The 26,327-nt window shown below is 42.6% G+C and overlaps 1 protein-coding gene across 1 annotated transcript in view; it reads left to right on the forward strand.

Moving 5' to 3' along the window:
- Positions 1-26,327, forward strand: part of COLEC12 (collectin subfamily member 12) — a 142,387-nt gene that overhangs the window by 101,751 nt on the left and 14,309 nt on the right. The window contains exons 3-5 of the mRNA XM_039527330.1: positions 8,778-8,900; positions 18,875-18,973; positions 23,475-24,521. Coding sequence (XP_039383264.1) covers positions 8,778-8,900; positions 18,875-18,973; positions 23,475-24,521 — 1,269 coding nt within the window. The remainder of the gene's footprint in view (positions 1-8,777; positions 8,901-18,874; positions 18,974-23,474; positions 24,522-26,327) is intronic.

Consider the following 26,327-nt stretch of genomic DNA (forward strand, 5'->3'; position numbering starts at 1 on the left):
ATTTCTATGGCTTGACATTGTACTATAACAAATCTATGATTTTCCTCAAAATTTATCATGACAATCCTACAGCTTTCCTCATAATATTTGTGTAACATACCATTCAGACACTCAGTGGTTTGCCTGTGTTGTGGGTAGGCCTTTTCTGTACCCTTTTAATTAAGGTATTGAATGCTTAATCACTGCAAAACATTGTTTGGTAATACTATATAATTAAATGGTTATGGCTGTTGAGGTGTATAATTAGGAACCTTGACAATTCATTCTGTATTCTACAATGAACAAGTACAAAGCCAAAATGCTGGCTGGGTTATATAAATAAGTACGAGATGATGGACAAGCTGAATCACAAGTGTTCTTCCCTCCTTTAATGAAAGGGATTGTGTATACTGCACATAATAAAGTATTTCTGCTGCTGGGAGCTTTCCAGAGAAAATAATGCCAGCCATTTGGTAACCTTTGGGTACGTCCAGACTACTCGATGTATCGGTGGGTAGTGATCAATCTATCAGGGATTGATATATCGCGTCTCGTCTAGACACGATATATCGATCCCCGAACGTGCTCCCGTTCACTCCAGAACTCCACCAGGGCGAGCGGTGGAAGTGGAGTCGACAGGGGAGCGGCGGCCATCAATCCCGCGCTGTGAGGACGGGAGGTAAGTCGAAATAAGATACGTCGACTTCAGCTACGCTATTCCCGTAGCTGAAGTTGCGTATCTTACATTGACCTCTTCTCCCCCCACCCCCGCCAGTGTAGACCAGGCCTAAATTACATCAGAAGTGAGATAATAGATTCATGGAAAGGGACCACGAAATGTGACAGAATAGATCTTGAAGTGAAGAATTTTCCCTACTTTTCGCATGTGCAAAATTTAGAGCCTGATCCAGCAAAGCACTGAGGCTGGGACTTTCAAAGGTGTCTAAGGCCTTGTCTACACTACCGCAGTAAGTTGACCTAAGTTATTCACGTAGTTTAGGTTGACTTACTCTGGTGTCTAACACCACGCTGTGTCAACGGGAGACACTCTCCCGTTGATTTACCTTAATCCTCTCGTTCTGGTGGAGTACTGGAGTTGACTGGAGAGCTCTCTGTGGTCAATTTAGGGAAGACCTGCTAAATCAACCCCCATGGCATCAATCGCAGCAGCATCAATCCCCAGTAAGTGTAGACATGGCCAAAGTGAGTTTGGCTCCCAAATCCTACTGGAATTCTACTTAATTCCTTTGGATGCCTTTGACAGCCTCAGAGGTTCATGGGTGGTGCTAAGTGCCTTCAGTTCCCATTAACCTCAACAGAAGTTGAAGTATTAAGCATCTCCAGTATTCAAAAAATAGGGTTCAGGCCCCCCAGTCATAAGATTGGTTTAAAATCATTACATTAAAAAAATAATAAATGCTGGATTCTTTTATTTGCCTTCTGGTTTTGAGCTTTTGTAATTCACATTTTCAAGCTTTTCTCTGCAACCAGTGCAGCTAGACCCTTTTTTTTTTTTTTCCATGCCAGGTGTCTTCTGAAAACTTGGAAAACTTCAGCCAAAATGGTTCATCTATTTCTAAGAACAAGGCTAGGGGAAAATACTTTGTTTTGTACATGTTAAAAAATTCTGGTGACTTTTTCCATGCTTTGGAGCAAGAACTCAAAATTTGGCAGGAGGGTGGCTTTTGTGCCTTTTACTATCACCATGAAAATCTGGCCATGTATTAAGAATTTGAAAAATCAGAGTTTGAACATGCTCAGTAGAGACTTCTATTTTAGCAGCTAAAATATCCAAAGATTGTCCTCACTGAGCATGCTCAGGACTCTCACAGCTCCTAGTTCTGACCAGACTCTGTATGTATCATCCTCACACAGCAACTGAGCATGCCCCAGCCCAGAGGTAGAGGTGTGAAGCTGGACTTTCCTTGTAACAGCTGCTCCCAGCTGTTCTGGGCTGATGTGTGGCTGGGCACAGGAACTGAGAGCAGGGAGTCCATCTCACCTGTGCTCTCAGTGACCTCCTTGCTGACACCTAGGCAGCATGGAGCAGGAATCTGATTCAAATGCAGAGGGAACAAAGGCCAGACCAGTGGGGAGCAGGGGCGGCTCTAGACATTTCGCCGCCCCAAGCACGGCGTCATGCTGCGGGGGGCTCTGTCGGCACGCCTGCGGGAGGTCCACCGAAGCCGCGGGACCAGCGGACCCTCCACAGGCACGCCTGCCGGAGGTCCACCAGAGCCGCGGGACCGGCGGACCCTCTGCAGGCATGCCACTGAAGGCTGCCTGCCTGCCGCCCTCCCGGCGACCGGCAGAGCGCCCCCCCACGGCATGATGCCCCAAGCATGCGCTTGGCGTGCTGGGGCCTGGAGCCGCCCCTGGTGGGGAGTGAAAAAAATAGACTGGGAGAAGGAGTCTTGTGAGACCAGCATCAGAGGCAGGTGCAGGGAGAGAGACTGGCACTGGCTGGGCAAAGAGACTGGGACCAGCAGGCAAGGAGATCAGGACCAGGAGCGAGGGGTGAGAATGGAAGCTGGGATTGGCTGGGTGAGGAGGCTGGGAATGCATTGTACAGGCAACTTTAATTCTGGCATTACCTAACTTTTGAGTGTTTGACTTTGCAACCATGTGTTCTTTTAACAATATGTTTTGTGTGTTTTAATATATAAACTAAGGGCCAACCAGATTTTGCCAACCTTATTCTCTCTGAGCAGTACCTTACTCTCTGAGGAGCCCTATGGAATCAAAGGGAAGAACTGTGGAGTAAGGTACTACTCAGCTTGAGTAAGGGTGGCAGAATCTGGCCCTAAATTACAGTACTTAATAACCATAGTCTAAGCGCCTGATCCTGGGATTGCTGAGTACCCTCCATGCCCACTGTAGCCTTTATGATGCAGAATCAACCTCTAAAATAACAAAGACCGGCTGTTCCTGAAAAAATCAACAAAAATCAGTCTATTTTTGTAATTTGTAAACTTTAGAAAATCAGTGATTTAAATGTTTTTTACAGACATTTTGCTCTCTAAAATATGTTAACTATCAGAATTTATCTGAATCATCAGTTTTGCTATTTATAACCTAACTATTCACTTGGGATTATATGGATTCATACCATGAAGCAGTAGGTTAATAACCTGTAAAACCACATGAAGGGAAAAGTTATAAATCTCAGCTAAAACTTTGTGTTTGGCTGGATTCTACAATCTCCAAACTTTACTGAAGGTTAATATTGGTAGCCTGAGCATAGAACATATGAATGCAATATGCCCTTTGTTCCCTTAATACTCCAGCAGATCCAAATATTAAATATTTTGAGCCCAGTTTTCATGTCTGAGCACCTAATCTTTCCCCTTCAGTGCTCAAATTGTCACTCAGGCAGTCAGATACTTATTTTAGGGGATAAGTATCTGGGATGTCAATACAAACAAAGTATCTGGGATGTCAATACAAACACCCAAATGCATATCTGGATGCCTAAATATAAGACCCAAAGTCTGAAAATTGCCTCTTTATGCCCTGTTGATATTAGACCGCCTTCCTAATGCTTAAAGGTATTTATCAAGATTTATCAGTCTTTAACGCTAAAGCATCATGATTTTACTTGTCAAGTACACCAGCTAAAATTTTCAAACGTGCATCCCTGATTTTAGTTACTTAGGATCAGATTTTTAAATGTATTTATTGTAGATGTATAAATGTGCAGATAGATGCCTTGTGGGGTTTTCAAAAGCACTGAGACATCTAACTCCCCTTGGCATTAGGAAATTAAACATTTAGGTGCTTTTGACAATCCCACTAGGTGCCTATCTGCCTCTTTTGGCAACTAAATATATTTAAAAATCTGCTTCTCTGAGTTTATTCTATGGGAATTGCTTATACTGAGCCTCTTTAAAAGTAGATTAAATATGGATTTAGGTGCATGACTCTAGTTATCCATGATTCTAGATAATGTTCTGTAAAGGTGCCTGTAAACTACACTTGAAGCCTTCCTTGCACGCTACAAGAGATGCAGTATCAATATTGCATCACACTGGAAAGGAATTTTTCTAAATAGTGCATTGACTTTGGCTTCCTGAACTACATTCTTCCAATATTTCAGTTATCTTACCAATGCTTTTTTGTCATGGTTATGTAGGGAACCTTGTGTCTTCATCACAACTCTACATTGTAGCACAGATTTTATGAGGCCACCTAAGTTCCTGAAGCAAGAGCCAAGAAGAGAGCTCAATGGGAAATATTTCAAAAGAAGTATTTGGCAGGCAAATCTGTACAGTATACATGTTGTACTCAAACATTCAAAATTATGGTCCTTAAAACAGAATATCTTTGAGGCATCTAGCTTTTGATAAGGTATCTGCGTACTCACAAAGGGAATATGCGTTTAGCCTTCTGTAATTAAAAAAAAAACACCTGCCTTATCTGTAGCACAAAAAGAGTCTGCAGATGGATACCCCCTGCAGGAAAACAAAGTTTCCAGTCACTAGAATGTAATGTTATAAAAACAAATACTACAAAGGCTGGTAACAGGGGGATGTCTCTCTCACACGTTTATTGTGACGATCTTGGTTCACAGAGATGGAGGTCCCCAAAACATGTGAGCCAGCAGGATCCCTTTGTACTGACTTGCTGTCTGTTTGGCCAGATGTCTTCCCAACAGTGAGATAGAAAAAACAAAGCTTGTATTAAAATAAGTCAGGAAAAAGAAAAAGAAAAGTGTGTCAAGTGAAACAAGGCACAGCATGTCACATCTGATATTTATTAAATGTTGATAAAGTCAGCAGTGAGCAATGCTCATCATCCGGAAGTGACCCTGACTTTTTGGTATGCAAAGCTAGTGACAAATGTCTGGGAGCAGATCAGCATTAAAACCATGTGTAGAGAATGCATAGTGGAGTATGTTGTGTTGGGAACAACAAAGATCTGATTCAAGCTAAGCCCAGTTCTGTGTGATTTACATATGTTCCCTTTGTAGGAAAATGTCCTACACTGGTTCCACTGAGTTAATTTAAAGATCTCCAAATGAGATATTACAAACCTAGCCAGATAACACTGATTCACTATAAGCCAAATCTCGTAGTCTTTATACTCAGGCTCTAAATAGCCAAAATGCCATTAACTCAAGTGGAAGTTTTGCCTGGCTAAAGATCGAATATGGACTTCAAGCCATGACTCTGTGCTCCCATGATAAAGGTTGAGAGAGGGTACCTACTTTATGCCAAGCTGCAGTTTTTTACATATACCCTACACTCACTCTAAATCCTTCCCCATGTTGTCTCTTGTTAGTCTGACAGACTAATATGGCTGTTTCCTTTATGAAGGAAAATACTTTAACAAACCACAAGGCAACCTTAATGAGACCACATTCACAATGCATACCAAGTGCCTCTTATGTACCAGATCAACCAACTTTGGATGGACCTTAAGCAAAGCGAACCTAAACTGTTCAAGCTCCAGCAGAGATACTGGAAATAGTTCAATACCTATTCTCTCATTTGAGACAGATCCAGGTTTTCATCATCTTTAGTAGTCCTCTCCATTTAATTAGTTAATCAGAAGGCCAGCCACTATCAGGAACAAAATGAATATCCATGTATTCCTGACATAAGACAAATAACAGCCCAGAAGAGGTTAAATTGATATAGCTCTCTGGGCCAGATTCTCTGCAGTGCTCTGCTCCAAAGTGGGGGGGCTGGGGAAGAAGGGACCCCCTTACAACTCCCTGATTCTCTGCTCCAGCTCTTATGCAGGTTAGATTTTGGGGCAGATTAGATTACAATATAATTAATTTTGAATTGACAAGAATGGGATTAGCTCTCTCTCACACACACTCTCACGCACACACAAAATATGACTCAGAATTTAAACCCAGATTGCTTAAGTAAATCATGTAAACCTTTGTGGCTGCTGTAGTGTTTGTGTTATCTCAATACTGACAGTGGATTGTTAAAAAAATGAGTCTGTCTCATGTTCAGGTGCTATTTTTCTGTCCGTTTGAAATACTCTGAAACTGAAAGATCCATAAAGCACAAGTATTGTTTAACTGGACCATACATGGGGAGAAAAAAACAAGAGAAGGAAGCAGGTGGCTTGCGAAATATTAGTACATATATGGTGCTAGATGATGAATGGTATTAAATTCAGGGACATCAGTGAGAGTTGCAGCCTGTTACATTGCACAGGGAATCAAATTAAGTACAGTGTCAGCAAACAGATCCTAAGTTGAAAATGAGTAACCTTAATGTGGGACTTTAATACAAATTTCCAACGTACAGGTGATATCAAATATGCATTTTTTTTCTGCCTCCTTCTCTGTGTTGTACCTCTGTTGCCCTTTCCTATTATGGCTTGATCTTGCTCTCATTATCTCATTTAGTTAAAGTTAATGAGAGAGGATCAAGCTTTCGGTTACCTGTATAAAGTAGAGGCCAATCCTGTGATGTGCTGAGTGCCCTGGACTCCCATTAATTTCCATGGATAATTAGAGCATACAGAAACTTACAAAATTAGGTCCTAAATTATAAACCTCTCAGAGGAAGGACTTTCTTTTCAAACTTGTCTGAAAAGCACCATACACTCCACTGCACCTAAAGTAACCCTCCCTCCAAGCCGTTAATGACAGCAAGAAGATCTGTGTTTAATGTATTTGGTGGTGATCTTGACAAATAAGTAAGCTGGCCCAAGCCCCCTCCCAGAAAACTGTGTTCCCTCTCTTCAGACCATTAACAGGCAGAACTCCTCCCTCTCACAAATACTTCAAGACTCTGTACAAACAGGCTTTGTCACAAGATAAAATCCCCTTCCCCTCTCCAAGCTGCTTTGGGAGCCCACTGCCCCCAAAATCCAAGTTCATGTCTAGTTATGGTGACTCCCAGTGTCACTAGCAGGATTGTGGGTAGATAGCCTATGCAAATAAAGCTCTCTTTATCAGGACTTTTCTCTTTCCACCAATAGAGGGAGCAGAGAGCCCTTTCCCCTCTGGAGTTTCTGGCCACATGGCTTATGCTAACAAACCTAGATTTAGAACATAAATGTATTAACTTGTTTTCCCACTGTTTTTTGCGACATTTATCAATTTACTGAGAGGTTTGTATCTCTATTTGAAAAAGGAATTGCTCTTTCCCAACTGCGCTTCTCCTCTATGTCCTACAGTGACTTCATAATTTTGAATTCATGACGTCACATCCATCCCATTGTAACAAAATGTGATGTCACAACCATAAGATTATGGTGTGACTTCACCACACAATTGTAATGTATAAGAAGGAGCTGGCCTGTGAGGTGTTCATTTCAGTCTTATCCAAGCCAGATATATGAAATAACACTAGCAAAGGGGACTGAGAAAATAACTCATCAAATAAACTTACTTTATGTATAAATCTCGCTTCTTGAATTTGCCTCAGTATGAAAATCCCTTTTTAAAGCACTTCAGGTTTAAGAAAACCACTAGAACTTGTTACTCCTTGAGATCACAAGAGTTGACTTAACTTGCTATTTCTGTCAAGAGTCCTCAATAAACACAGCTGAAGCTGCCTGTGCATTTCCCTGAAGAATTGCACTGTGCAGAAGATCACAAGTTGGAGAAAAGTAAAATCAGCTGGTTGGTTGATCCCCATGGGAAACATAATTTTCTCATAAAAAATTGCTGAGCAAGTTTTCATTAGATCAGTAATTTGGTACACACAACCTACTAAAGCTCTCTCCTTGGTGACTCCATTAGTAGCAAACAAATAGGGTAAAAGGTCAAGGAAGTTCATTTTTAATAGATGCTGGGAGCTATAGTCATCCTTGCCTAGTGAGGGCTCAATCTGGTCCATTCATTCCAACATGGTCTTCATATTCTAATGTTTTTTATATGTCCCTGTTTCCCCAGCATTTCTTGATAATCTAATGAAAGCTTGCAATGCTTATGTATGTGCTATAACCTGTGATCATTGACAGAAGAGTCCCACCACAGGCCGACATCAATATCTTCTGTAAAAAGCCAAATACCAAATATTAAAGGTTCATTTTCTCTCACAACTGGAGTTCCTTTTCCTATTCTCTCTCTTTTTTTTTTTTAGAACTCACTTATGTGGGGAAATGGTACAAGTAGCATAATTATACTGATATAACTCCTGCTGGTATCCACACAGGGAGATATACCAGTCTAACTACGTTGCTAAATTTCCCTATATAGACAAGCCCTAAATCCCATGAGCCTTATTTTACACAGTGCAAATAAAATGAAGTGCTAATATTTTCCTTCTAAGTCCATGTGTCAATATAAAGGTTGCAAAATAGGGCAAAAGTTTCCTTTCAGACATTCAGAGTAGTACTTAATTTCAGGTTGTGTGTGTGTGTGTGTGTGTGTGTGTGTGTGTGTGTGTGTGTGTGTGTGTGTGTGTGTGTGTGTGTGTGTGTGTGTGTGTCCCACTGCTAACAGCACAGGGAAGTTGAATGCTAAAACTGAATTATTACCATCAGGATCTAGACAGAGAATATTACCATAAATTTTTGGCTTAATTGCAACCTAGTGTCATTATCAGACTCATGATAATAGTAGGGGGGTTTTCCAAATAAAGCCACATCTGGTTTTCCAGTTAAATTGAATCCAGTTATTACTCATCTGAAACCTTAAAAGGAACATATCACTAAAGTATGGCTATAGTGAGCCTGGAGTCCATGGAATGTTAGCCATCATTTGCACTGTAGACAAGTATATGTACAATTATTATCTGTGTATGTGGTTTAGACAAAGAAACCATAATAAAAGCTGAGATTTACTCTTTAACACCATTTTAAAGTCCCATCTTCTTTTGCAGGTATTCAGGAGGGGACTCAATGTACCAAATGTAAAAATAACTGGGCACTGAAGTTCTCCATCATATTACTATATATTTTGTGTGCCTTGCTAACAATAACTGTAGCCATTCTGGGATACAAAGGTATGTACCATATCTGTCACAGCATTTCACTTTCAAACAGGAATCCAAGCAAGAGCTCCAAGTATTAGAAAGAGATTGAGAGGAGAATGAATTTATTTTATTTTCAGTTATGAGATTATTGCAGAATTAAACTTCTGTTAACATGATTCATTGTATGTTTGGTATAGTCTACATTAGACAAACTCTGAAGTTTCTTTTTCAAACATCTATCAAGCTTTCACATTAGATTAGACATTTGTGGAGATTTAAAATATATATATATTAAGTTACCAGTTTTCAATATGGAAGCATATTAATTTGGAGAGCCAAGAACTTCAGTAAGGCTCCACACACGTACCAGGATCCACCCCTAGAGTTCATCTTGTGTAAAGGAGGGGCCAGGAATGGTGTCACTTAATGTATTAATACTTTTTATCTGAGGTGCTAAAAATATAATGAATATTGTTCTTAATGATCTGGAAGAGGGGGTAAACGGGGTGGTGCCAAAACTGATGAATTGCTTATTCATTAGTTTTTAAGATGACTCTAAAAATATTTTGAAGACTGAGGAAATTCCAAAGAATCAAACAATGCTAAGCAATGTTTTGCCTGAGAAAATTATATACGAGTACAAAGTAATGCACATTGGAAAGAACAATTTGATCTTCACATACATATTGTTATTCAATTCAGCTATCACCACCAAATAATATAGGCATCACTCTTGACAGATCAATGCAAACATCTGCTCACTGTGCAGTATTGGTTAGGGAAGAAAGCCAGTTAAAAGCTTGGCTGTATTAAGAAAAGGGAAAAATAATGCTGAAACTATTACACTGAGTCCCCCTCCTTTGATTCTGTGCTTTGTTCACATCACCTCAAAAAGGAAATAGTAGAAATAGGAAAGGGACAGAGAAAGGCAGCAAACACAGTTTAGAGGCTTGGAAGGACTTTTGTATGGGAAAAATTAAAATGATCAGGATGGGTTAGAGAGAAGATTTCATAAGAGAAGACACAATGTTGGTGTATTGAACTATGAATATAAACGAAAGGTCAGTTGGGTGTTCCCAGTTACATTAGCTGGATAAAAACAGAGCCAGACCCTTAGTAGGTTAAGTTGGCATAGATCAATTTACAGTAGCTGAGGATCTGGCTCTTATATGGGATATCAGTCCTCCATGTTAAGCCAGCCACTAAGTGCCTGAGGTTCAGAAGAAGCTTCCATATTAGGCATGCTATTGCATAACTGTCTTTTCCAGGGTCTTACATACTCATTTGAAGAATCTGCTGCTGCTTACTGTCAGAGATAGCATACCAGCTGGACCTTTAATTCATGGATTCCAAGGCCAGAAGAGACCATTGTGATCATCCAGTCTGACCTCCTGTATAACTCAGGCCATAGAACTCCGCCAAAATGTTTCCTTTTGAACTACAGCATCTCTTTTTAAAAACATCCAATCCACCACTTGGGAAGTTGTTCCAATGGTTCATTGTCCTTGGTTTTATATTATAGATCTTATTTCTAGCCTGAATATGTCTAGCTTCAACTTCCAGCCATCAGATCTTGTTATACCTTTGTCTGCTAGACTGAAAAACTCATTATCAAATATTTGTTTCCCACATAGAGACTTATAAACTGTGATCAAGTCACCCCTTAGCCTTGACTTTGTTAAGCTAAATAGATAGAGCTCCTTGTGTCTGTCACTATAAGGCATCTGAACTGACCTGCTATGGCAATTTCTTTGTTTCTTCATGAAACCTCTGAATGGGAATAAGCAAACAAGGAGACCATTACCTAAATGTTTCTCACTCTTCCTTACCCTACACTTTCAGGCTTCTCTCTCCACATGCCTCCAGTTCTGGCTTTCTTACTCTGCTCAAGGCCTTCCTCTCTCTTTCTACTTCCTCACTACATTCCATTATGTACTTCCATGGATGACTACAACCATTTTGTCGTCTTTCCATCTCAGTAATACTCACTGGGATTTTTCATTGGCATCACTGAGAGGAATTTCTTAGCCCATTGTCGCAAGGAAAAAAACCGGAGGTTGTGTGAAGATGTACATCTCATTCAGTCGTCATACTTGGGGGCCCACCAAATCCAATTTCAGGGGAGGTAAGCATAGCATTGGCCCAGAATCCATTCTCAGTCCAGCACTCTCCTCAACTTCCTGTTTCTCTACTCTCCGCATCCCTCCTGTCACCCATATTTATTTTCATTGTGAAGGTTGAATATCAGAGCATGTTTCTTACAGTTCTGTCTGTTCCACTGCATTTCAGAAGACACTGACTTCTTGAGTCAAATTTATCTCTTGAGTAATTCCACTGAAGTGAATGGACTTACACTGGGGATGAATTTGTCCTTTTGTCCTCACACTTGAATCCTGTGCACTAGTCAGCTGGCTTTTTACATAGACCTTACCGATCACTGTGAATCAGAAGAAATACCAGTTTATGAGAAAAAATATGATTTTTGATTCCCAAATGAGCTGTTATGATACTTTTGTTTGTTTCTAAGGAGTTAGGCCTTAAATCTTGGACACAAAATAAAAGTGAAATACATTTTTACAACAGTCCCCTCTACCTCAGAGTTCAGCTTCTCCTTTGTATGGTAATACTACAATGAAAGACAGAATTTTGCTAGCATCAGGAATTCTTCCAATCTGTTAGCTATGTTCCATTAGAATTGTTTTTAATACACTGGTTTATATTTATAATACCCAAAGCTGCTTTTAAAACTTTTAGTTTCCTACATGGTACTTAGCTATTCTATATTTAAAAAAAAGTCAAGAACTACTAATTAATGGATTAAATTTGGTTGGCAAGAAAAATAACTCTATGGGATACAAAATAAACAGAATAAATCTCCAAATTAGTTGTAAAATCTCTGTAACAAACCATAGAAAGCTGAAACCAAAACATGAATTAAATATCAAGGTCTGAAAGGGATTGCAAGATGAGTTTACTATTCCTTTCCCTTTGGAATGAAACTTAATTCTTTCTGTTAAAAACATTAATAAAATAGTGTTCTTGGTTTTCCAGATGTTTTCTTAAGGAAACTAAATACAAAAGTATGTAGTTAAGATTCCTCTGGCACCAGTCAATGTAAAACTAATCTATTTAAAGTTAATGATTATACTCTTGCTCACTCCATGGCAAAAGAGGGGAGCGGGGGGGGGGGGGGGAGGGAGTAAACATTCTTTGAATATCAGCCTGAAATTTGAATTTCTGGTTATTTTCAGTTCGTAGTAGACCTTTATATTGCAGCTTATATCTTTAGGTTTGTGACTAATACAGACGACAACTCTCATCTATTGCTTAGTCCTTCTGTAACCCAACTCACTGGGATGGGACACTTGTCCATGCTTCTTATCTGAGACTGAGAGCGCGAAGTAGGATCCAGACACTCTCTACCCTTCAGCAATTGGTTGCAAGGTTTGCATCTCAAGGGATGTCTGTGTAAAATTGCCCATACAGCAGTGATCTTAACAAAAACAAAGTTTATTAAAGACAGAAAACAAAATAAGTGGTTTGTATAACATAGCTGGGTTTGCACTTTTCATCAGCTAAACTAGATGAAGTAGTCTCAGTTAATGAAGTAAATAGCTAACAGCTTACTGCCCTCTTTAGTGGTCCTCTGAGCATCATGCTGCAGTGTACAGCAAAATTTCTCTCCGTGTCCAGAGCTCTCTCTGATCTAGCCCATCTGATCCAGGGCTGCTACTTAAAACTTATCTCCAGTTACACACACACATAGGCTTTAGACTCGTGCATTTTCTAGGAACTGGACCACTGAGGATACAAATCCTTTAATGATGATGAACATCTTTCAAAGGCTTAAGGACCTAGCTCAGACACTGCCATCTTGGCTGGTTGCATCTAGTTTCTATAAGGCCTCTTGTTATACCCCTTCAGGAAATTATTTATTTTGGCAAAAAAATATAAATTATGGGCAGGTCTCCAGTTTGTCCGTTATTAGAATCATTTTTTAAATTTACACCTAATGTGCTAGCCAGTCAAATTTCACAAAGGTCGATAACTGTTTTCTGATGAAAGTTACAAATCCAAAAACTTTAGCTTCTCCAAAACCAGCTGGTTCCTAGCAAGTATATAACCAGCATGGTTTAGCTCATGTCACACCCTACTGCCACCACTAGTGTAAGGATCATATCAGGGTAAGGAAGGGGCATGGCTGGAACATTCTGCACTTGGCCATTCCCTGGTTAGCCGACAGCACCTCAAGGGCAGGGGCGGCTCCAGACCCCAGCACGCCAAGTGCGTGCTTGGGGCGGCATGCCGCGGGGGGCGCTCTGCCGGTCGCCGGGAGGGTGGCAAGCGGCTCCGGTGGACCTCCCGCAGACATGCCTGCAGAGGGTCTGCTGGTCCAGCGCGGCTTCGGTGGAGCCGGGGGACCAGCGGACCCTCCGCAGGCATGCCTGCGGGAGGTACACCAGAGCCGCGGGACGCCTGCGGGAGGTCCACCGGAGCCACTTGCCACCCTCCCGGTGACCGGCAGAGCGCCCCCCGCAGCGTGAAGCCCTGCTTGTGGCGGCGAAATGTCTAGAGCCACCCCTGCTCAAGGGGCCAGTCAGTCTGCAAAGATTAAAGCAGATTCCACGTCTCTCTATTTTACACCAGGCTGGCATAAAAACCAGACCTAGAATCTGCCTGCTGGAGCTATAACCAGCTGCCCCACAGTCTCCTCGCTCTGCTGCACCCAGCCTAGTTTTAAAGGTCTCTGCAGATTTGACTTCCACCAATTCCTTGAGGCCACAATGGATTATAACATGTACCAAAGTTTGAGCCTAAACTACTTCAACATCCCAAATATGCTCCAGTATTTTTCAGCAACAATATTAAATATACCCTGGGTGAAATTCTGTGCCTGTGCCTCTAAGAAGGGGAAGGGGGCTATGGTGACAGTCAGGTTATCTGGAGTAACTCATGAATGTGAGTGCCAGCCTCAGAGCAGACTATTACAAACCAGGGCACAAACCCTGGATTGGCTGTGTCCTACAATTAGATTTCATCAACCAAGTATCAAGTGTGAACTCCTCAAGCACTATAACAGCCTTGACATGGAGACACATATAGTCCCTCTGGGAACTCAAGTCTATCTTGCAACTCCGGCAAGCCTGCCTTTGTGATAGATAGTCCCTTACACCAAAAATCACAATTATATTCAGGTTACTTCCAGTCCCAAGGAACCAGTCACTTACCCCAACTCAATCATATCTTAGATCGGTCAAAGGCAGTGCTTGTAGCCAATCCTATGGTACACTAACTAAAGATGTATTAACTAGGAAAAAGAAATCGGTTATTTACAAAGTTAAAGCAGGTAAACATATATACACACATGAGTTACAGTCATGGGTTTCAAAACGGAAAAGAAGCTGCTGTGATGTGCAAGCTCTGTGTGTCCTTTAGGGCTAACCCTAGCTAAGCAGCTTGGGGATCCCTTGCTTATGCATAGAAATACTGCCTCTCCAAATTCCAGGCAGCATAGTGATACAGATCCTTCTGCTCAGGGATTTTTATTCCCTTCCCCAGAGTTCAAACAGTGATGGGACAAAGATTTGTACATGTCCCCTCTTTACGGGTGTGGGGGGAGCAATCAACAGAGTCTTTTGTCCTCTGATGTTCCAAATGGTTCATCTGATGTCTATGGGCCTTCTATTGTTGGCAGGAGCTGACACCTCTTGTGGTAAACTAGTATTTCACACTTGTTCATGCTTCTCTCCTGACTGTGGGGGTTTCCAGTTTCATAGCAAACACTTCAATATTACCTCATAACATGGGATACAGCCATTCTAAGTGAGATTAATGCATGCAGCAACTCACAAACATTTCATAAAATCCAAACACTAAAACACAGTCTTATAAACATAAGATCTATTTTAACAATGCTAACACACAGGTGAGCCAGACTGGTTTCCAGCTATGCAGTTGTCAGTGTTCAGTGAAGCCTAGAGGGCCTTGGCATGAGCTGTCACCTGGTCTGTTAGCATCAGTGGCTTTAAACCACCTCTTCATCCTGCTCCTGGGTAATTTAGATAGCCCTCGGGGCTGGCCTCCAGGCCTCAATACTGGCCACTGTCTCCACAGCACTGTGTGCTATGCATCTGGCCTTGACATGTCCTTCCTGCCTTGGATGCCAGGGCTTACAAGGGGGGCTTAGAAAGACAGCCTTGCAGCTGTCTTCCACAGTGTTTGCACCGGGGGAATTTTTCCTCAGCCAGAATGGAGACTTTTAGAGCTCTATTATGCTGCTTCTACCATTTTATCTGGTGCAAACAGGCTAGAGAGAAGGTAAAAATTTCACCTACTGTCTGTCTTTACATATCAAGGGCCTAATTCACCACCACATTACATCTGTTTTCTATCTGTTTAACTCAACTGAAATCCCTCACCTGGGGTTATTAATAACATACAATATACATATTATTATTAATACAATATATATTATTGTAGCTGAAAGAATAGTAAATCATTTATTTTTCACCATTTATGCTTTTGGGGTCTAAACCTGTAAATGCTCCAGACATAGCTCTTCCACAGATTTTAGTGGGAGTTCCACATAGAGAACACTTATTAAAAAAAGTGCTTTTTCTTTCTCTGTGTTATTGAGTTTAGATAATGAAAATAGAATAGACAGTTCTTTATTGCCAGTGTCACTTCCCAGCACACATGTATACCAGTGTGGTAGCCTTTCTGTTAAAACACTTCAGGAGAATGCAATAATCCACATAAACAACATTTATAATTTTTTTTTAAGAATCATGGAAACATTTTTATTGTTTATTTGAAGTCTACATTGACTTGATGGGATCCCTAAAAATAAAAAAAGTACTTACATTAACACTAATATATGTTCATTCCCCAAATACATCAGTATTGCATAACACAGCATTTCTCAAACTCGGGTCTGTGGACAGCTGGGGGGCTGCGAGGGTACTCCAGGGGGTCCGCGGGCCCCGCTGATCAACTCCTCCCCCTCCCTCCCAGCGCCTCCTGCCCGCTGGGAGGGAGGAGGAGGGGGAACGTGCTCACTTGCAAGAGGGGGTGGAAAGAGATGGGGAAGAAGAGGGGCGGGGTGGAGCAGAGGCAGGAAGAGGTGGGGTGGGAGTGGGACCTTGGAGGAAGGTGTTGAGCGGGGGCGGTGCCTGGGGCTGAGCAGGAGACTTAGCAGTCCATGGCAAAATTTTAACTCAAAATGGGGGTCCTTGGGTTACTAAAGTTTGAGAACCACTGGCATATAGAAAAAATAAGTTATTGCTTTCATCAGGGATTAACAAGAACCATAACTGATGTGATAATGCCCATTAAGGCCTTCACCACACTAAAGTAATCCCTGACTTCAGTGTAGTTAGCCCAGGGATGAATGTAGCCCTAGCTGTCTGTTCGGTTTATGTTTTTGAAGCAGCATGGACCCATGAAAATCCTCCTATATACATGTATGTATCTTCAAAACAATAAAATGGAAGATTAACAAAGGGACAAGGACCCCTTGGCTGCCACAAAATAAAGTGCCAGGTTGTGTATGACCTTTGCATAAATGCAGAGTAGGAGGAGGGCTCATGAAGTTACACTCCCAGTCAGGGGTGTCTAGCTTTTTTGCCACCCCAAGCATGGCAGGCATGTGGGACCAGCGGACCTCCCGCAGGCAAGCCGAAGACAGCCTGACTGCCGCCCTCGCAGGGACCGGCAGGGCACCCCCCCGCAGCTTACCACCCCAGGCACGTGCTTGGAGTGCTAGTGCCTGGAGCCACCGCTGCTCCCAGTACAAGGGTCCCTGCAACTTGTGCTTGGGGGAACATAGGGACTGCTCTTTTGTAGTTCCTGCCAGGTTACAGATCACCCCAAAGAGGGTGGGAAGGCCAAGGGAGGAAGCAGGGCTATGGCTTTGTCCCCTACCTCCACACTGGCTCATCCAAAGGCGTGGTGCAGCACCTCTTCTTCTGCATGCTTGGGGGCTGGAGGAGTGACACAATGCAGCACAATGTCTTCTGGAACCCCTCGTGGGGTGGTGCAGATCCTCCCTGCCCAGAGGCAAATAAGCTGGGTATAGGACAGAACCTTCTGGCCTTGTCTGTGATTTGAATACACAGACAACAAGCTGAAAATGGACATGGACTTGAAGATTAAGCCATAGGGTTGCCAGGCATCTGGTTTTCAACTGGAATGCCTGGTTGAAAAGGGACCCTGGCAGCTCTGGTCAGCATCGCTGACTGAGCTGCCTCAAGTCCGGTCAGCAGTGCAGCAGAGCTAGGGCAGTCTCTCTGCCGCTCTGCACCGCTCCCGGAAGTGGCTGGCATGCCCGGATCCTAGGCACAAGATTAGCCACAGGGGGATCCACGCAGTGTCCCCGCTCCGAGCGTCAGCTCTGCAGCTCCCATTGGCCAGGAACTGGGGCCAATGGGAGCTCCAGGGACAGTGCCTGCGGGCGTGGGCAGTGCGCAGAGCCCCTGACCACTCCGCATAGGAACTGGACATGCCATCCGCTTCCGGGAGCCACCTGAGGTAAGTGCTGCCTGGCTGGAGCCAAACCCCAAATCCCCCTCCTGCACCCCAAATTCCTGCCCCAGGTGAGAACCCCCTCCTGCACCCTAACTCCCTCCCAGAGCCCACACCCCATACCACCTCCTGCATCTCATCTCCCTGCCCCAGCCCATAGCCCCCTCCCACACCCCAAACCCCTTATCCCTGGCCCCACCTAAGAGCCCGCATTCCCAGCCTGAGCCCTCACCCCCTCCCACACCCTAACCCCCTGCCCCAACCCAGAGCCACCTCCCACGCCCTGAACCCCTCATTTCTGGCCCCATCCTAGAGCCAGCACCCCTAGCCGGAGCCCTCACCCTCTCCTGCACCCCAATCCCCTGCCCCAGCCCAGTGAAAGTGAGTGAGAGTGGGGGGGAGAGAGTGACAGACTGAGGGGGGATGGAATGAGTGGGGGCAGGGCCTTGGAGAAGGGGTGGGGCCTGAGTGTTAAGTTTTGTGCAGTTAGAAAGTTGGCAACCCTATCAAGGCAGAATCTAGCATCTGAAGCATTCAATTTCCTCCTTTGCTTGTAACAATTTATAAATACATATTTAGCACTTTGAGCCTTCTGGAACACTTCATTTCTGGCTCTCTCCTTCTTCCATACCGATACTGTTGCCATGAAAAGCAACAGAATGCATAACTGCCAGGAAAACAATTCAAACCTCCCCAAGCTAAGAGCAAATCAGGAACAGCCATATGTCCAGGCTGGGCTGAATGACCATAGTTTAAACCCTTGCAAATCAGAATTATTTAAAAAACGTTGTTTAATTACATGTCCTTATGTTGTTAGCAAGAGGTTTCAAAGCTCCGTCATTTTTCAGAAGACATTATTTAAGAACAGCACTTTATATATGTTCTATAGCCTCCACACTTAGTAGTTAGGATGCAGTTCATAATGATTAAAAGGATCAGAAAATTATTTGGTCCATCTAAATGGAAGTGGCCCACAGGAGAGTGAGAGGAAGTCTGTTGCTAGCAAGGTAACAAGCCTCAAGCATACAGGATACTTTCATTAGACAATGAGGCACCTTTAGTAGTTCAATCAATTAATTTTTTATAATATTTAAGAGGAAGACTCAGAAGAATCTTCATTCATGAGATGAATTTGTTTATTATCAAAAGAAATATTTGGTTGAAGCATAGTGGTTAACTTCTTAGCAGAGTGCACAGTCCTATGAGCAGAAGAGAACACATTGTTCTGATGTTATGCAGAGTACTTTAACTCTGGAGTTAAGTGGAAAGCAAGGTAATTGTTTGTTTGTTTTTAAGTATTTTCTATGCTTGACCCCAAATATTTTGTATTTTTCATTATTTACTACACTCTTGTTTACTGTTCTTCTATATAACTTGTTTTAAAAATCTTATTACTTACACCATATCTCATAGTTGGAACTTCTCACAATGATACCTACAAAAATTACACATGCCTGTTAACACTGTTCTCAATTTTCCAGTTGTAGAAAAAATGGACAACGTTACAGGTGGCATGGAGACATCCCACAGAAGATACACTGAGAAACTCTCAGAAGTGGAGAGTGGCCTGAAGAAATTAGGTAATCTCCACATAACCGAAAGCCAGATAAGGCATCCTATCTGCATGTCCTTGTGTGGTATTATTGTGGGAGATATATCAGTGGAGAAGAGTTGATCTGATCTCCATAGGTCTGTCTGAACAGGTGGCCAAGGTACCTGCATATCCATTCAATCTTTAAGTTTTAGTTCCAGATTCAGGACAGCTCTTAATCACATCCTGAATTCCCACTGAAACCACATTGAAATCCAAGGGACTTCAGGATGTACTTACAAGCTGTCCTGAATAGGAATGATTTTCTGAATCAGAGCTGTAAAGTGATGCAAACACTGATGGACAAAAGAAGAGACTCTTAAGAACAAAAGTTTCACCCACCCAGTAATCTTTGAGCTGATGTTGTTTAGCAGATAAGTTCCAAATCTGGAGTCCATGCCAAGAGATGTTCAAACAATAACGTATGTTTAACCCTCTCTCAGAGGCAAAAATATAACTTGTAGGAGATGAACTTCATCAGTCAATAGTGCTTAAAGTGTGCTGGGTGGAAACAGGTCACAGACCCAGGAAATAAGACTTCTAAAAAGCAAGCCAGGTCGCTGAAGGGCACAGTTTTAATACTGCCTGGAGTGGGGAGAGACAGACCCCTGACTGGCTGCTGGAAGCAGGGAGAGCTCTCCCCTACTCCCTTAGCAATCCAACATCATTCTCCCAGGAGGACTGGGGGAGGGGAAAGAGCAGAAAGAGTCAAGCAGCTCAGAGTAGCTCTGTTTCCTCTTCCCCCTTCCCCTTCTGTGAGCAACAGGATGGCTCCTCTGCTTTTCTCCCTGCAAAACCAGCCCGGGAACGGGCTCTCTACTGCAGCCCCCTTCAGGCCTGGAAGTGTGGGGTGACGAACCCCAGGAGCTACAGGGGATTCAGAACTGATGGGGGACGAGGGGAAAGCCGTAGCGGGGCAGAGCTGATGTGGGGACCACAGAGACAGATCGATTTCAGGCTGAGGGGACAGGGTTAGTTGCTGAGCAGAGAGACAGGCAGATGGGGGAGGGGTGATGAGACCCCCACACACACAATTTTTCAAACCCCTCTGAGCACTGTCAGTCCTCATGGGAAGTGCATGTCATGCAGTTATGAATGTAGATCTCCCGCATGATATCACACTCCCAACTTTGAAGAAAAGAAGATATAAGTGATATATTTTCTTCATATATATATTTACTGCTTGAAATAGGTTGTTAGTTTTATAGGGAGACAAAGTGGGTGAGGTAATATCTTTTAATGGGCCAACTTCTCTTGGTGAGCGAGAGAGAAGCTTTTGAGCAACACAGAGCTCTTCACGTCTGGGAAAGGTACTCAGATTGTCACAGCTAAATACCAGGTTGAACAGATACAATATGTCTACTTATGCTAAACTAAGGGACCATTCAAAGTGACGTAGCCCATAAATACCCCTATAGTCATAAGACAAAAATGGGAGATTAGTGGGTTACAGATTGTTGTAATAAGATATAAAACCTGTGTCTTTATTAAAACCATGCTTTTTAGTGTCTAGCAAAGCTATGAATGTACGCTTCCAGGCTCATCTTTTGAAAGTGTTTCCTCTGAGGATGAGGACTGAGGACCGATATAAAGTAATTGTTTTATGAAAAGTGTTCATCCACAGCTGATGTGGTGTTTTTGTCCTTTATCATTGTCCTGTGTGAGTTCATTTGAGACTGTAGTGATTGTCTGGTTTCACCTACGTAGTTATTGGAGCATTTAGTGCACTGGATGAGGTACACCACATGTTGCCAGAGGCATGTGTAGGACCCATGGATCTGGAAAGGTTTTATAGATATTTACAGTAAGTTAAGTGAGGTCCTTGCTGCTAGGAAAGCTCTTTACTTTGCAGTTCAGTCATAAAAAAACTCTGGCTTCTCAATAAAAGATGTCCATAAACTGTATGTTAATAAAGTCAGTCAATGTCCTGTGTTTGCATTCATAGGACGGGAATGTTACAGTTAAAAGCCCATACAGCCTTCTGTTGTTCTGTGATTTAAGTTAATCGTAGTCTGGAACTGTTGTGATCAAATTAATTTCTAAGCATTGTTTGCACTCTGTAGTATGTATCATATGGGCCAGATCTAAGGGGTGATTAGCCCTATCAATTCCTATTTAAGTCAACTCCCATTTAAAAAGTTTTAAAAGTTTAAACATTTAAAACATGGGGGCAATATCTGTGGGGCATATTAGCAAGGGGGCTCTAGGAGGGGAGTTGGGGGGAGCAGGGTCATGGTGGGGCTCGCACGGGGAAAATGTGAGGGTCAGATGGTTTACTACTCACCACTGTGGCACCTCCTTGTGGCTACAGCTGGGGCTTAGCTCTCAACCTGACTTATTTTGTTGCTCATCCAGTCTCTCTCCTGCTGGACCTAATTGCTCCCTCTTTCCCAGGGGCTGGTAGGGGAACCCAGGCCAACCCTCTACTCCAGATTTCAGCCCAAGAACTCTATGTCTAGTAACCACAGCCTAAGCCATCCCTGACCCTGTTGCTATTTGCCTACTTGTGGTGTTTAGATGTTGCTTGTAATTATTAGAACTGGGAGCACTGGCTCTTGGGAGTTTAAAAGGACAGGAAACAGGAAGGAGAGGAGAGGAGTTGAGGAGGCTGAGTGAGAGTTACAGAGTATGCAGCAGCAGCTTGCTAAAGGGGTTTCCACTGTAAAAATAAAGTCCTGTTGAAGCTTGTTAGTACCTTGCCTGTTTGATACAACACTGGGCTCCTTCCTACCTTTCTTCTCTAGCTCTGCCCCCCTCTGGGTAACCACTGGCGCTTCCTGGGCTCCCTGTTTCCAGGCTCTTGCCAAAGTCTGTAGTCTGAGGCAGAATCCTAGGGTTTACTCTCCCCTTAGACCGCCTCCTGGTCTCTTACCAACACACCTCCTCTAGAGGAAGTGACTACAGTATTGCTTCCTGCGACCCCCTTCTTCCTTGCCACTTCCTAGTTTTATACCACCTCAGCATGCCCCTGCCCAGCTGGGATTTATCAATTAGATCTTATCAGTCCTGACTCTCCTCCTGGTGCAGCCATCACAGGGTTAACTGGTCCTTTTTACTTACTCAGGCCTTCTGTGGTGTAAAAACACCCCATCACAGTGGGACAGGTCATAGGATTGTAGGGGTGTATGGGGGCATAGAAGGATTACCGCCTGGCCAGTATTTGACCAGCCTGGCTGGTTTTTTATTGGATTTGCCAGTTGCCAGAAAAATAATTTTATCTGCCGGGGTTTGTTTTTATTTGTTTTGTTTTGTTTGTTTTTGTTTTTATTTTACGTGGGTCTAAAGATTTTCAATATCCTCACAATACACTGGGATCTAATGTTAAAATGTTAATCTAATGTTAAAAGTTTTTGTGTCCAGCTAAAGATGCTTGCAGTGTTCCCACTTTCATAGTTTAAGTAAGAAAATGATGTTAACAATCTTATCTATATGTGTTATCTCTCTAGATACTATAAAAGGCTGTTGAAGTGGTGGGGGAGGGGGAGAGAGAAGGGGTTGAGGAGTTTCCTTGTGGTTGGGGGGCTTGGACTTGGGCAGGCTTGCCTTGTTGGGGGATGGATTTTCTTTCTTTTTAGGGAGGTGGTATTTCAAAGGTGGTAACCCTAGGGCAGTTTTTCCCAAACCTCGGCCCGTGCCGCTTACAGCAGTTCCCATTGGCCTGGAGCAGTGAACCATGACCAGTGGGAGCCACGATCGGCCGAACCTGCGGACGCGGCAGGTAAACAAACTGGCCCGGCCCGCCAGGGGCTTTCCCTAAACAAACGGTGTCCCAAGTTTGGGAAACACTGCCCTAGGGCATAGCTGGAGGCAGGCATGATTAGTGAGCAGCACTGTGAGGAATTTGGGATATGCGTAACAAGCAAGAAGTGGCACTTGAGCTGGAAGGATCCAGGATCCTTGGTCTGTAACCCACAGCAGGTCATGGGTGGTGGAACATAAGCTAGTTATAGCTGCTGCTAGGTAGCAACAGGGGGGTGCCCACTACCTGGCAGCTCTGCAGGCCTGGGATTGAGCCTGCTCTGCCTTACGCCAGAAAGGACCATCAGCTACTTACTTATTTTTACCCCTTCAACTTATTGAACTCCACTTAATCATCCAATTTTTTTCTTCAGTACAGTAGCAGTACTAGACTACACCTATTCACCACTCTCTCTAAAAGTTAATTTTTAAAAGAAAGTAAAACAATTATGTTTAAATGAATATATATAAACAGTAGTGACAATAGAGCCATCATTCTATTCCCTGGGCAAGACAAAGGGTCACATTCCATTGGCTTCAACAGCAGTTAAGTTCATGTGTCTGGGGGCAGAATTAGACCCGACAGCATCTGTTTTTAGAAAAGTGACAATAGAATATTTCACCGAGTGAATGCTTTAATTGCCTGACCACTCTTAGATACAGCATTTACAGTGCAGGAAAGGGTCTTTTTATATTGTGCTTAACATAAACCAAACAAAGCTAATGCTTTTCAAAATTTCCCTCTTTAATAGATGACCAAACTGGACAAAAAGATATGAGCACTAACAAAGAACTTTCTAGCTTCAGATCTGACATTCTGGCTCTTCGCCAGCAGCTTCAGGAGATTGCAGAGAAAACCACCAAAAACAATGATACACTGGAGAAGCTACAAGATTCTGGAAAGGTATTAGATGACAGGCAGAGCCAAATGAAAGGTGTCTTGGATAGCAACTCTTTCATGATCATCAGCGTCAATAAAACTCTCCAAGCATACACTGGCTATATCAACAATCTCCAGCAAGACACAAGTAATATCCAAACAAATTTGCAAAGCCAAATGCATTCTCATAATGTGGTCATCATGAATCTAAACAACTTAAATCTGACACAAGTTCAGCAAAGAAATCTTATCAGTGTTTTGCAGAGGTCTGTGGATGATACAAGTCAGGCTATCCAAAGAATCAAGAATGACTTTCAAAATCTGCAACAGGTTGTCCTTCAAGCACGAAAGGACACTGATTGGCTTAAGGAGAAAGTGCAGAATTTACAGATGTTAGCAGTCAACAACTCAGCTTTGGCCAAAGCTAATAATGATACACTTGAAGACATGAACAGTCAACTTAGCTCATTCAGTGGGCAAATGGAGAACATCACCACAGTTGCACAAGCCAATGAACAAAATCTTAAGGATCTGCAGGAGCATCATAAAGGTTATGAGAACAGAACTTCTGCCAAGTTTAACCAGCTAGAAGAGCGCTTTCAGCTCTTTGAGACAGATATAGTCAATATCATTAGCAACATCAGCTATACTGCGCATCACCTGCGGACACTGACTAGCAATCTCAATGAGGTCAGGACAACTTGTACAGACACCTTAAGTAAACACACAGATGACCTGACTTTTATGAACAACACACTAGCCAATATTCGTTTAGATTCTACATCTCTCAGGATGCAACAGGATGTGATGAGATCAAGATTAGATATTGAAGTTGCAAATTTATCACTAATTATGGAAGAAATGAAGATGGTAGATTCCAAACATGGCCAGCTCATCAAGAACTTCACAATACTGCAAGGTAAGATAAATTTCAGTCTATACCTCAAGTTGTACCTCATAGCAACATATGGGTTTTACTTGTTTTAAATAAAACCAAAATACTTCAACTTTTTTTTTATTATGGGTTAAATTATCTTCTCCTGAACAAAACCTGAATAGCTGAGCTTGGCAGAGAGGTAGTTTGTGAGGGCATGGGGAGAAAGAACACTCCCCACGTTGTCCAAGGAGCAGCAGCAAAGCAACTCAACTCAACTCAATTGATAAACTCAACATTAACAAGTCACCGGGACCAGATGGCATTCACCCGAGAGTTCTGAAAGAACTCAAATGTGAAGTTGCGGAACTATTAACCAAGGTTTGTAACCTGTCCTTTAAATCGGCTTCGGTACCCAATGACTGGAAGTTAGCTAATGTAACGCCAATATTTAAAAAGGGATCTAGGGGTGATCCTGGCAATTACAGACCAGTAAGTCTAACGTCGGTACCGGGCAAATTAGTTGAAACAATAGTAAAGAATAAAATTGTCAGACACATAGAAAAACATAAACTCTTGAGCAATAGTCAACATGGTTTCTGTAAAGGGAAATCGTGTCTTACTAATCTTTGAGTTCTTTGAAGGGGTCAACAAACATGTGGACAAGGGGGATCCGGTGGACATAGTGTACTTAGATTTCCAGAAAGCCTTTGACAAGGTCCCTCATCAAAGGCTCTTACGTAAATTAAGCTGTCATGGGATAAAAGGAAAGGTCCTTTCATGGATTGAGAACTGGTTAAAGGACAGGGAACAAAGGGTAGGAATTAATGGTAAATTCTCAGAATGGAGAGGGGTAACTAGTGGTGTTCCCCAAGGGTCAGTCCTAGGACCAATCCTATTCAATTTATTCATAAATGATCTGGAGAAAGGGGTAAACAGTGAGGTGGCAAAGTTTGCAGATGATACTAAACTACTCAAGATAGTTAAGACCAAAGCAGATTGTGAAGAACTTCAAAAAGATCTCACAAAACTAAGTGATTGGGCAACAAAATGGCAAATGAAATTTAATGTGGATAAATGTAAAGTAATGCACATTGGAAAAAGTAACCCCAACTATACATACAACATGATGGGGGCTAATTTAGCTACAACGAGTCAGGAAAAAGATCTTGGAGTTATCGTGGATAGTTCTCTGAAGATGTCCACGCAGTGTGCAGAGGCGGTCAAAAAGCAAACAGGATGTTAGGAATCATTAAAAGGGGATAGAGAATAAGACTGAGAATATATTATTGCCCTTATATAAATCCATGGTACGCCCACATCTCGAATACTGTGTACAGATATGGTCTCCTCACCTCAAAAAAGATATTCTAGCACTAGAAAAGGTTCAGAAAAGAGCAACTAAAATGATTAGGGGTTTAGAGAGGGTCCCATATGAGGAAAGATTAAAGAGGCTAGGACTCTTCAGTTTGGAAAAGAGGAGACTAAGGGGGGACATGATAGAGGTATATAAAATCATGAGTGATGTTGAGAAAGTGGATAAGGAAAAGTTATTTACTTATTCCCATAATACAAGAACTAGGGGTCACCAAATGAAATTAATAGGCAGCAGGTTTAAAACAAATAAAAGGAAGTTCTTCTTCACGCAGCGCACAGTCAACTTGTGGAACTCCTTACCTGAGGAGGTTGTGAAGGCTAGGACTATAACAATGTTTAAAAGCGGACTGGATAAATTCATGGTGGCTAAGTCCATAAATGGCTATTAGCCAGGATGGGTAAGAATGGTGTCCCTAGCCTCTGTTCGTCAGAGGATGGAGATGGATGGCAGGAGAGAGATCACTTGATCATTGC

The sequence above is a fragment of the Mauremys reevesii genome, linkage group 2 (assembly GCF_016161935.1).
Source record: "Mauremys reevesii isolate NIE-2019 linkage group 2, ASM1616193v1, whole genome shotgun sequence".
Taxonomy (NCBI): Eukaryota; Metazoa; Chordata; order Testudines; family Geoemydidae; genus Mauremys; species Mauremys reevesii.